Source organism: Schistosoma haematobium, chromosome 5 (genome assembly GCF_000699445.3).
Source record: "Schistosoma haematobium chromosome 5, whole genome shotgun sequence".
Taxonomy (NCBI): domain Eukaryota; kingdom Metazoa; phylum Platyhelminthes; class Trematoda; order Strigeidida; family Schistosomatidae; genus Schistosoma; species Schistosoma haematobium.
Genome location: NC_067200.1, coordinates 20,853,024 through 20,867,170, shown reverse-complemented (window position 1 = coordinate 20,867,170; position 14,147 = coordinate 20,853,024). Strand labels below are relative to the sequence as shown.

Sequence of the window (14,147 nt, the reverse complement as noted above, 5' to 3'; positions counted from 1 at the left end):
ATTCATTCGCTGAGATTTTACAAATATATTCTTCTTTTTAATGTCTCAAATTAACTCGGCGCCCAAATATTGTGAAACTATTCGTTCAAATTTAGACGAAAGTTCTTATTTGATGAAAAACATGATTTTTTAAACGGCTAATGAAGAGTTTACATATAAAAAGGATGTTTGAAGATTTACGGAATATTGTACGACAAAGTGTAGGTTGTATTGTTGTTATTACAAGACATACGATGAAACTCAATCATGTTCCAGATAAAAATAACGTAATGTAAAAAAGACAGTTAGCAGAATAAAAGATCGAAAAAAATTCCTTTGCAGAAGTGAAACATAATCCTGTCAATTCCGTAAACAAAACCCCCGCCGTGGAAAGGATGTGAGTAGGACTTCTTTGACATTGGCTGAATACACGTAGCCAAATGAGAGCATTTTTAGAGGGAGAAAGGACTCCAACCACCTTCCACCGTAACCAAGTATTTGATGGCTCCTCCATTTAAAGTAAATTAGTATTAATAACACTAAACGTCTTATATACAAGAAGTGTTTATAGTAAAGTATATGAACAGGTGAGCTAGCATTCACAGACGTGACCGTTTGCTTATCCAACTCATTTTTTGTGTATTGTTTTATACTACTTGTTAATATTCAGTAACCAATTTCATTTCTAATCATTTCTCAACGAATGTTATGATGTATGTTTATTGTCCCCCAAATGCCCTGGTACGGCACAGGGTGGGGAGAGTTCACTCACCCTCTCGAAATGCTCTCACATGGACATGCGTATATAGCCTCTGCCAGGGAAGTCCTACTCATTACCTTCTCGTGGCATTACTGTTGTTTACGAAATTGAGAGGACGAAAAGCGAATGTCTGGCGCTTTAATCGAGTTGGTAGACATGGAGAGTTTACCTAGGGGAGTTAGAAAACCCTCATTCCAAACCAATACACATGGGCTACAGTATCCTTAAGGAACAAATGATGTGTGAACCAATCGTTGGTCTTATATTAAGAATAAATAAATACACTTACTTATTGTACTATGACGCATAGGTCTTTTTGCAGGGCATGATGTTATTGAATGTAATGATAATTTTGTAGAATTTTGGTGTGATTTTTGTTGAGATTGTTTATTATATATTTCTTGTATATATTGTATACCAATAGCGCATAATTGTGATTCGAATTGTTTCACTAAACCACGAAATGCTTCAACAACCATACAACGTACTAATGGACAAGCATCACGTGATGAATATTTGACTAATTGACCACCAATTTCATGACTTATCTATAAAATAATGAAGAAGAAAAAGAAATGAGGAGTTCGATCAAAATCATTCAACACAATCAGGGAATCGAAGGTAATGACGGAAAAGATTTGCAGCTTAGATGTTTTATTTGTGTTAAGCTTTGTCCTTATTGTTTGAGAGATATGAAGGTTATATGATATGATATGCTATTGCTAATGTCAAATAGGGACAATCTATCAACTTATATGAGAAAGAACAAACAATCACAAGATTAGAATTCAACTGAAAAGCCGAGAAAAATAAATGAAGACAACAAAATGCATAAAAACGATGCATCATAAACAAGTCCAATAGAATGAACGGACACAATCTTATTGAATAACTTCTACATGAAGTAGACGATGAAGAAGTTGTTCAGAAAAACAATAAAAACTCCTTTATTAAACGATATAATTCATAAAGAACAAATACAAGAATTGGAAATAACATAAGATTGGTCATCCAGAATCTTCAATACGAATGTCAGGACACTCCTAATGTACGGAGCTGAAACATGAGAACGACTACAACCATCATCAAAAACACACAATTAAAAACAGTTGTCAACGCAAGATACTATATGTCAGTCGAACGGACAGCATCAACAACAGAATACTGTGGGTGAGAACAAACGAGCTTGTGAAACCTGGTCTCTCCGAGTTGAGGACGTTAGACGACTCTCTGTGTTCGATCATCGCTGTCTCCGAAGGATTGCTGACATTCAGTGGCAACACCATGTCAGTAATGCAGAGGTTCGGCATCGTGTGTTCGGGCACAGAGATGATAATTCAATTGGTGTCACCATCTTGAAACACCGACTTCGGTGGCTTGGACATGTTCTCCGAATGTCGTCCCAGAGAATTCCACGTCGTGCATTATTTGCCGACTCTGGGACTGGTTGGAAGAAGCGGAGAGGTGGTCAGTGTCAGACATGGTGTCGTGGCATGAAAGAAAGCTATACAGGACTGGCTTCCGTCGGTCCTTCACGACTCCCTGGTTGGGGTCTGAGAGATGGTGCGACACAGTGGCTAGAGACGTTATCAGATATGGCTCAGAATAGAAGCCAGTGGCGATCCTGCTGTAACCTTCTTTTACTTTCTTCATAAAAAGTGGTTGTGTCTCCTTTACCTGAAAGATTTCTTCTGATTGTACCTTTCCGTTCTCTCGTTAATACCACACTACCTTACACCAATCTCTTCGTTATTGTTCTCTTTTTCTTTTGCGCTCCTCAGTTTCTTTTTTCTATCTCTCTTCGAATTCTCATTGTTTTGTGTGGCGCATATATATTGGCGCTCTCTTGTACCAATATCCATGTGTTCAAATAAATAAATAAATAAATCAGCCGAAGAGGAAATTAGGAAAAGACTCTGAAATGGACAGGAAATACACTGCGGAAATCACCAAACTGCATCACGAAGCAAGTGTTAACTCGGAATCATGAAGAGGGAAGGAAAAGAGGAAGGCCGAAAATTGGAAACAGACATGAAAAGGATGAATAGCAAGTGGGAACAACTATATATATATATATATATATATATATATATATATATATATATATATATATATATATATATATATATATATATATATATATATATATATATATATGTTTTGAATTGTGTTTGTTGTTATCGCTCGTTTCTGGCTGTTTGCAGAATATGCTTCCCCATTCCAAGCTTGGACTTTTCCCTCTAGTTAGCGGGGCTGGGACGCATCAATAGCTAGCTTACTGGTTTTCGGTCACCGAGTCTTGTTTCTCGTTCGCAGATAAAGTGAACTCGTGATAGCTTAAAGTCTAGCAATCTATACTGATTATGCTATCTAGAAGGACAAGAAAAGCTTACGTGATTAAACTAAATCAAGCTAAAAGAAATAAACTCAACTCGTAAACAAAATTTTTAAAAAATGTAGCTCACTTGATCTGCATGATTTTGTTTCGATGAATCAGTAGTTTGATTTTCAATGAGATTGCCAAGAGCATAAACTGTAGCTGCTCGAACCTGAAATGTCCACATAAACATTAAGAGAGAGTTGGTTTAAGATTAATGATAAATAACAAGGGTTTATCTTTAATAATCTACCTGTCAAAATAACTCTGAATCTAACCACCTTCCAGGATTACTGAGAATCTCCAATTCAGATAATGGAGAAAATATGGGTATAGGATTAGCAAACTCATTCCGTGGAAAACAATCTTGTTAAAATAAGAAAAAACGCTAGGACCCACCAGTTAAAATAAACAAAGTGGATATGCTTTACTGTCGATTTCATAACGCATATTGTTTCACTTAAAGTAAAATCGAACTGAACACTGTAAATCTCTTTTGTTACCGTATCGATGAACTGAAGAGTTTAGCAGCTTAGGTCTTAAACATAATCAGTATGGGGATTTGTGAAAAACGTAGTATTTTAACAGTTGAATTCAAGAGTCGATTTAAGATGGACCACCATTGAAAACCTGAAAACAGTGGACGGCCGTTTCTACATAGCCTGGGGCCCCCAAATGACCTGGTACGACCGAGAGTGGTGAAAGTCCGCTCTCCCTCTCGAAATGCTCTCACACGGCCACGCGTATATAGCCTCTGCCAGGAAAGTCCTACTCACTGCCTTCTCGTGGCAGGGGTGTTGTTTACGAAAATGAGAGGACGAAAAGCGAACGTCCGGCGCTTTAACCGGATTCCAAACCAATGGTGCACATGGGCTCCAGTATCCTGCGGGAACAAATAGCGTATGAACCAATTGTTGGTCACCGGCTACCATGGGACTGCATCTCAGTATCACATACCTCACACAAATCAAATGAGATTTGTGTGGTGCATATGTATTTGGTGCTTACTTGTACCAATATCTATGTGTTAAATTAATAATAATAATAATAATAATAATAATAATAATAATAATAATAATAATAATAACAATACCTAGCCTGGGACTCCTTAGTATTGCCGATAGACAATCCTACACTCATGACTCGAACTACAATCTACACAAATCTCCTAAACTGATAATGAATACGTGCTCACGAGTTACTAGATTCAAGATGGAACTGCTGGAGTTTTAGTGAAAGGCCGTGATCAGTGGAGTTCAATCCGTGTCAAATGGAAACAGTTGTCCACCTCAGACAACAGATGATGAGTTGCGCAAGATAAATAATCGATGCCGGCGCAGTGATCTACAGGTTAGGCACGAGACCGAAGGTTAGAATCCCGTGCGCAATATTGTGGATACGCATAGCTGAGGAGTTCCACACTAAAACGAAACGGCCATCCAGTGCTTCCAGATCTTCAATGATGGTCTTGCTTAGACTGACTCGTGAATTCAACTATTAAACATAATCGTTTCAAATGGAACGTCAATAATCCCTGTCTAAATGTGGCAAGCTTATACAAAGGCCATAAGCCAACGCGTTAGGTGAAAACAACACGTGAACATTTAGTCACAAACATAAATGAAATCTTATCATCGACTCATCATAATATGAAATAAAGTATTGTTGTGAATATACATAAACAAATATATCTAACTTATTAGTGTAAATTAAATACTCCTCTCTCTTGACAAAATACACAACATACCTCCGGTGAAATATCATTTAAATAAGCCAGAAGTACTTCTGGTAAATTATGTCGTATACCAAACCATCGAGCTTCATCATTTTTACACCACAACTATAAATAAATAATAAAAAAGTAAAACAAACAAACAAGAGGCTAACGAAAATGAATGATATATTTTTATGCAACATCACTTTACTTACTTACTTACGCCTGTTACCCCTCATGGAGGAGCATAAGCCGCCTACCAGCATTCTCCATCTAACCCTGTCCTGAGCAATCCTTTCATGTGGTTTCCAGAGCAGATAGAGTGAACTATATATATATATATATATATATATATATATATATATATATATATAGGTTAGCGTTTTATTAGCAGCTATTTTCTACAGGATGGGGTTGTTGACCCTCCTCCTTTACCCGAGCTTGAGACCGGCAGTAATCAAAGAAGAGCTAGGGGCGTATTTAACATCAGTTCACACCAAGTACAAATCGGTTTATGTACAATTTAAACTCAAACACTATGAATGATTCTCCTAACCAAAGAAATGATCAAACCAATGTATGTGAATTAAAATATTCCTTCATTTATATATCTATATTACTTATGAGTAACCAGTATTTGTTGCATAATTTCTCTCGTCCACTTCACTGTTAAGTGGTGATTTCTCTTACTTCATGGTTAACATTAAGGGATGATCACAGTTAAACAATAATTGGAAGCCAAGATGCAGAGGATAAGTGCACCAACTTATTATGGAACTCCACATCTATGCTAATCTATAACTCTACCACTAGGGACCTTGGGTTACGTGCACGAATGCTCAACCTCTAGACCACCGGGGACAATCGAATGGTTTACATACTATCTTATTCGATGGTACACTTCGTCATCTGTTCCACTATATAAATGTAGACAATTGCTTTAGATGTCTACACTCAGTTTATTGCTGTGAATGTGTACAACCACTCACTATTTACACATAGTGATGCATAAATAATCCAAGAAGCAAAACCACTCCTATGACTTTGACCGACCTCGAATGTAAGCTTAAGAAATTGTGACGTAATCAGAATTGAAACCAAAGTGTCATTAAGTAAATGACTACCATTCATATCAAATATATCTCAATAGAACAATCCATTGGAAAAATTTTAACATGGAGAATAAGTTATGCGTAAAACAAGATTTCGACTGAAAGATATCACAATATAATCACACAATGAAAATTTACAGTTACGATGTTTAAAGTAAAATGCATAAACTTGACAATAAACCACATACTACACACCAGTAAGCTAAAAAAATTTAGAACCTGTTTGTATTAAATTCATGGAAATGGTGATTAACAACAGAAGTCTGTCCTGTACATAGATGTTCTATACGATGGCACCGTGTCATAAACTGACCGCTTTACCATTCCCGGGAGCAGTCCCAGAGTCGGAAAATAATGCACCCTAAGAAGTCTGTAGAAACGCCATTCGTAGAACATGTTCGAGCAACCGAAAAAGGTATTTCAAGTTGGTAAAATCAAATTAATTATCGTCGCTGTGGCTGAACACATGATGATGAACCTCTGTATTACAAAAAATAGTTTCGCCACCAGATGTCAGCAATCCTCCGGAGACAACGAAGACGAAACACAGAGATCCATTTAACATTCTCACCTTGGAGAGATCAGGTTTCACGAATACAGAGCAAAACTGCTAGCACTGATGCATTGTAGATCCGACCTTTTCAACCAGACTAAAATCACGAAGGCACCAAAGATTGCCCAATTATTTATTTTAACACAAATATTGGTACAAGGAAGCACCAAAGACATATGCACCACACAAATCGAATGAGATTTGTGTGAGGGATGTGATACTCCCCGGGTGCCCCAACCGAAGCAGGTGGTTTTCTTAGGGGGCCACATCCGGAGCCTTCGACATGAAGGACTGATCCACAAGGCAGTGGACCATCATGAGGAGAAGCAGTCCCATGGTAGCCGGTGACCAACAATTGGTTCATACGCTATTTGTTCCCGCAGGATACTGGAGCCCATGTGCACCATTGGTTTGGAATCCGGTTAAAGCGCCGGACGTTCGCTTTTCGTCCTCTCATTTTCGTAAACAACAGTAATGCCACGAGAAGGCAGTGAGTAGGACTTTCCTGGCAGAGGCTATATACGCGTGGCCGTGTGAGAGCATTTCGAGAGGGAGAGCGGACTTTCACCACTCTCGGCCGTACCAGGGCATTTGGGGGCAAGATGGCCCACACTGGCATAAGCTTCATTATACGTGAACTGATCTCATATCTCACACCACCACGACCACTTATGGAGCTTCTGAAGTGCACAAACTTTTCGACGACTTCTAACTGGTCACTACTTACGGACACGAAAACTAGATCAAGCAAACTTTCATAATCAACCTCCCTCTCCAATTCCTATTATTCCTCCTCCTCTGACTGACTGATACTTTCCATCTGACTACCTCCAACCACCGAACTTCAGAATATGTTGAAAATGAGTTCAATTCACTAAGACTAGTGGTCATAGTGCAACTTGATCGCACATCGCTAAAAGATCAGGCAAACATGGTGTTGGTCACATTTCAGTGATCGAACCGACTCTATAAACCTGGTAGATCTATTAACAGATCGATTATTAATGCCTTCCTAGTCGTTTCTTATAACCCAAGACTACTTCTACGTGTCAACTCGAACAGGAGATAAAATGAGTAAAATGAAAATAACAGCAATATTTTGCATTTACTTTATGTACAGAAAATCGAGAATGTTTATAGACTTTAACGTCAACTAGGTCTTATTGAACTCTCTCGTCCACGAGCCCTCACATGGGACTTGAATCCAGGACCGTTAAAATTGATAACTTTACAGTAAATAGGACACCACATACACAAATAGGATTTTATATATATGATTATTTTGATAAGTATAAAGTTAGTAATTAATATATTCAAACTACAAACTATAATAGTTCTCTGTCTACGGGCATCATTGAAATCAAACGTTAAAGTCAGTCAATAAATCAGTTATAAACAAAGAATGAACGAATATGGGAGACTTGTACATACATAATGTTCAGGAGCCTCATACTAAGACAAAAAAAAAGACTTTCCAACGGTACCGGTCTGTGACGAATACAACCTGTAAACTAAACAAATCTCAAAAGACATGCTACAACTTTTAAAAAAAAAACCTTTGAAATAAAAGGTGGAATTCACAGCATTAAAAATTACTCAATCAAAGTTCAAAGAGAAGAAAAACAATCAATGAATTGATACAACGACTAGGATCAATTTTCAATGATTCTATAATGATCATCTTTCGATCACTAATAACAACTGCTTCGTTTTTTAGCCTTTCATATCACATTAGTTAACAAGTACCAGTGGTATTATTCAAATGATATTATCAAAGATGAGATGATAATAAACAGTAAATACTAACTGTATAACCATTGGGATCAGTATAGAATAAATCTAATAAGTATAGAATAACTTACTTTAGCTAATGCAAGAATAAGCCATAATCTCATACGGATAAGCATTTCTTCATTTTCTGTTGGAGTATTATCAAATAATTGTGTTTGTACAATTGGTAAGAAATTTTGTTTTAAATAAACATCTTGAAAAAATGGATCAGGCTACAAACCATACAAAATGAAGAAATAAGTTAAAGAAAATAGACAATTTGTGGAAACAATTTTTCAATACAAATACAAATATATATATATATATATTTTTTTTTCCATTGAGATCATGAACTAATTGATTTTAAACCACCATTGAAAACCTAGATGGCCGTTTCGTCCTATTGTGAGACTCCTCAGCAGTGCGCCTCTACGATCCAGCTCGTGGGATTCGAACCCAGGGTCTTCAGTTTCCAGTATGTATATATATATATATATATCGGTCAATGAGACTGAAAAGAATAAGGGATGTATAATCATCACTATAGGGTTTTGAAGATTGTTGAGTTTTCTTATTGAGATCATGAACCGAGCCATCCATTGCTTACAAGTTTCCCATGATGGTCTAATATTGATCAAATGTATAGTCTTTTAACGATTCTCAATTAACCTAGTGTACAATTTTCAGAAAGGATGAATTCACAGTTCTTTTTTAAAAAAAATAGTTCAAAACTCAAGATCAAAGAATGGAAATAATCTGAACGTATTTGAGTTATTGAGAATAATTATGATTAGTGTCAATCAATGTCTTCAACCACTGATAGCCTTTATGATTTAGACCCTAACCAAGTAGTTTAAATCTAGTCATATGGATCAGATCAACAATGAATGATTTCATGAACTGATAGTGTATCTTGGTTTAACTTTCTGTGTACATGAATTAAACTTGAAATGAAAAACTTTTCCTCTTTCGAGAATTCAATTGTGCACGTTTAAGGAATCAAGCTAAAATATCAATATCATATGAATTCAATGCGCCAGATATAGTCACAACAACAGATATTTGTATAAAAGCGCGTATCATCTCATCCACATAAGTGTAAAATGTTATTATATATATATAAAAACCAAAATATGATGTCCTTGTACTAACCTCTTCAGATTCATCTTTTTCCAACATTTTAGCTAATGCAAACGCTGTGATTGTTCTAGTAAGAGGCTGTGAGTTGGTTAAAATAATGTATAGAGATGAAAAATAGGTTAGGGTATAGAGAGTAATGGGGAAAAAAAGATAACGCGATATTATGAATAGGCCTGACGGTGTTAAAAAAAAAACTTAAGAATAAACAATGAAGAGATCAGACCACTCCTATTCTGTACTTGGATTACTCGCAGTTCACTCTTCGAGACTTGAGAAGACTGCGACGAGCTGTCCGATGTGTTTACTTATGTGTACGAATCGCATGGATCTCGACTTGTTTAGTTTCGTATTTAAGTATATGCAAAAGCTATGCGCTGGGCTCGCACAAGTAACGTAAACTAAAGAAATATCTGTCGTATGTCTAACAAAATCAACCCCCTAAACCGTCATATTGAAGTCATAATAAAAAGATATACCAGCAAATACTAGGGAGAGGTGACTACCAACCCTCCTGAGAGAGTGCTTGTGCTTATATTTATGTCATAAAGTGCATGGATCAAAGTCTTTGTACCGGTGGTATGGATGTAATGCATGAGAGAGTCAATTGTAGCACATACGTTCAAAGGGAGTGGAGACCATCTACTCTCCCACGTAAGTGAATATACCTATATGTATGCTATGGAATGTATGAGTAAAAATTAGTGTTACCGGTGGTCATGTAGCGGATGTTTGCTCACATGGTATGTATAACTATGTGTATCTCAATGGATGCATGAGTGAAAACTTATATGTGACGCCCGCAAACCACGACTAGGAGGTTCCGACGATTTCCCCATAAAATCACATTCACGTAGTGGATTCGTAAGCCTCGATAAGCGGATTCTAATCCAGATAAACGTATAGAACTGAGGATTCATCAACTTCAAATAGTTGAAACACCGTAAGAACAAATCCTAAGAGAAACAATCAGATCAGAATTTCATTGCCGCATGGAGTGACCAAACAATGAAACCAATTTTTGATAATATTTTATTTGAAAGTGTACATACCATGAATTCTGAAGTAGTAATCATAATAACCTAATATCATGAAGGAACACGGATACTTCCAAGAAGCTATCAGGAACAATGAACAAAAATAAATTGATCTTATCCACTTTCCTAGTCTTAATTCATTTTATTTTGAAGAATAATTCAAATGGATATGAATTAGATGGAAAAACGTTTCTGTAAACCAGCTCGAAAGAATTTTACATCGAATAACAATTAGAATCAACCTATTTATCGATTCAGATATAATGACACCAACTTACACAGTAATTATATAATAATTAATGATACTATCATTTGGTTATTGTCTAGACTGAATTCGATCTAATAGAGTGAAAACTTAGTTAATAGTCAAATACACTAGTCATTTAAACTTGATTATTTCATTAAAACACCGACGAAGTCGATAAATAAATTTTAAAAAAACAAAGCGTTTCTTACATAGATGAGAAAGAACTGTGCACAGTGTGTACAGATTGGACAAATTGAAGCAAACAGTTTAGTTTCTATCTTTTTTTAAAAAAAAAACGATTTTGAAAGAGGATCAGATCCAATGATCTTATACACATTCAGTAAAGACTACAAATAGTAGAGTTGAGTGATGTTCAGTTTAGGAAACAATAGCAACAATATAGATACCTCATCCATTCATTATGTACAAAGATTAGATGGAACCGTGAAACATTTTGATCAGTCGACTGGTATAATACTGGCTAATCACTGTGACACGAAACGGATGACAGCTTCTAACCCTGAAATAATCAGTAAAGACTTCAGTGTTCAATAACGATGTTGTGAACAGCACTGTCGGACATTTTCCCGTTTATTTATTGAATGATTGCAGGATATTAGCATGGAAATTTTACAGGAGATTTCATTTTCGGAACCCTATTCCAATAGTTGAGATCATTAGTCAATTGAAGCTAGACCACCATGGGAAACCTGGAAGCAATAGACGGCCGACTCGTCCTATTGTGGGACTCCTTAACAGTGCGCATCCACGATACCGACACGCGGGATTCAAACCCAGGACATATCAGTCTCGCGTGAGAACGATTAATCTCCAAACCACTAAGCCGATCGGCATCCAACGGTGTTAATGTCAGTTCAACTAATCCACGAAATTGAGCGACACATCCACTATTGTCATCAGTGAGTTACTATCTCCACTGGTCACTGCTACTCACTTGAACTCCAAGATATACATTCTGAAGGCTTAGTGATCTAGTGGTTAAGCGCTTGCGCAAGAGTCCTGGGTTCAAATCTCGCTTGGCGGGTTCGTGGACGCGCACTGCTGAGGAGTCCCACAATAGGACGAAACGGCCGTCTAGTGTTTCCAGGTTTCTCATGGCGATCTAGCTTCAATGGACTCATGATCACAACTAGTGAAATTACTACAATCTCCACAAAACCCCTTCTAGAACCCTATTCCTTTACAATATTTGTGTTTTCGATCCAGTGTTTTTATAGTAGACAGTTTAGTACAACTCCAGAGGCTTGAAATGAAATCTTAGGTGAATATACAACACTCATTTACTAAACGAACGGGAAAATAGCTGTAAATGTTACGCGCACAACAATACATACATTAACACATCTGCTTTATTCAACACAATGTATGACAAGGTGTATGATAAAAGCATAACTGTGGAACGCGGAGATTGATTGGCTCCACAGATTCTATGGCTAACAGAAATAAGGGAAATAGTGTGGTGACAAATTCAACTCAATTATAATGGAATTCAGCGTTATTTGATCAATGGAAAATAAATATGAACAGACGAACATGACTTACAGAAAGGTTTTCAGTATCACTTAAACAAGCGATGAAATATTTATAACCGAAATCACGAACTGAATCATTTCGACCGAATTCAGTCTAGGAAAATGAAGAAACATTGAAAAGAGAAAAACATTACACAAACATGGAGAGAACACGTGAATACAGATGTAAAGTACTTACTTAATTACGCCTGTTACTCCTCATGGAGGAGCATAGGGCGCTCACCACCATTCTCCATCCAACTATGTCCGAGGCAATTCTTTCCAGTTGCCATTCATGCTTTTGATGTCTGTCTTTAATTCCCGGTGCAGTGTGTTCCTTGATCTTTCTCTTTTATGTTTCCACTCAGCATTACAAGTTAGTACTTGCTTCGTGATTCCGTTTGGTGATTTCCGCAATGTATGTTTTATCCACTTTCAGTCTTTTCCTAATTCCCTCTTCAGACAGAAGCTGGTTTGTTCTCGCCCATAGTAGTCTGTTGTTGACGCTGTCCGTTCGACTGACATTCAGTATCTTGTGCAGATAACTGTTTACAAATACATGTGCCTTTTTGCTGGCGGTTGTAGTAGTTCTCAAGTTTCAGCTCTGTACAGTAGAACAGTCATGACGTTCGTATTGAAGATTCTCACTCTAATGTAAGCTTACCGCTGTTTTGAGTTCCATATGTTATCCAACTGTGGAAATACTGTCCTTGTTTTGCCAGCTCTCGCCTTTACCGATGTAAGATACCAAGTCGATTGATGATAAGCTTAAGAATTTTCACCGACTAAAATGATTGGCAAGTACTACGTATGACCAACCACCACATAACTCGACACGGAACACCATCTGGCGTTGGAAATGGTTAAAGGAAAGATGGTAGCTGTTCGTGAACCTCACATCAATCGCTGAAATCATTGTTTCTCGGTTCGAGTCCTACTGGTAACCATAGCTTGAGGTCTACGCGATAACGGTGTCATAGTTCGAAATTGTTCACGATAGTATGTGTGCATTTGTCCTTTATCTTCCTCTCGCTCTTGAGTTCCAGTGTTACTTCGTATATATCTTTCTACTCGGTGTTTTCAAACCATATTCTCCATGTCCAATGTCTCTCATATCATTCCTATTACAATTATTTCGATTATTTTGCTTATCATTTTGTTGATTTAATCTCGTCATGTGCTAATGTAGTGTGATCAATGCACATCCATACCAGGCTCTATGTTAATGATAACTAACTGACTGACTAAACAGATAAAAGGAGACTTCTCAATTATTGTCACATAGATCATTCAACTTAGAGTCTTCAGATGTTCAGACGCATAACTAGGTATAGGGATCAGTGGTAACGCTAATATAGCTTCTTTATTAAATTGATCAACGAGAAGGAATATACCATACTTCATTTTGAGCAGACATTCCTTCCCTTCTGAAATACTAATCATATTCATGAACAATTACTGAATTTAGATGCATCACATCTCCTCAGGATTACGTGGTGAATAATTTCTAGATGCCCTAATTGTACTAAACGGATTATTAAAACTGAATTAAATTTTAAAATTAGTCAACCCACTGAGTGAAACAAAAATGAATTCAGTCATAAGTAAAGTACAAATTCCCCAAATGCCCTGGTACGGCACAGGGTGGGGAGAGTCCGCTCACCCTCTCGAAATGCTCTCACATGGACACGCGTATATAGCCTCTGCCAGGGAAGTCCTACTCATTGCCTTCTCGTGGCATTACTGTTGTTTACGAAATTGAGAGGACGAAAAGCGAATGTCCGGCGCTGCAACCGGGTTGGTGGATATGGAGAGTCCACCTAGAGGAGTTGGAAAACCCTCATTCCAAACCAATGGTGTACATGGGCTCCAGTATACTGAAGGAATAAATGGAGTATGAACCAATTGTTGGCCACCGGCTACCATGGG

The 14,147-nt window shown here is 37.2% G+C and overlaps 1 protein-coding gene across 1 annotated transcript in view; it reads right to left on the bottom strand.

Moving 5' to 3' along the window:
• Window positions 1–14,147, bottom strand: part of MS3_00009360 (uncharacterized protein) — a 46,886-nt gene that overhangs the window by 5,790 nt on the left and 26,949 nt on the right. The window contains exons 14-19 of the mRNA XM_051217724.1: window positions 12,250–12,333; window positions 9,418–9,483; window positions 8,358–8,498; window positions 4,864–4,956; window positions 3,205–3,288; window positions 1,029–1,287 (exon numbers count right to left, since the gene is read on the bottom strand). Of these exons, the coding sequence (XP_051065160.1) occupies window positions 1,029–1,287; window positions 3,205–3,288; window positions 4,864–4,956; window positions 8,358–8,498; window positions 9,418–9,483; window positions 12,250–12,333 (727 nt within the window). The remainder of the gene's footprint in view (window positions 1–1,028; window positions 1,288–3,204; window positions 3,289–4,863; window positions 4,957–8,357; window positions 8,499–9,417; window positions 9,484–12,249; window positions 12,334–14,147) is intronic.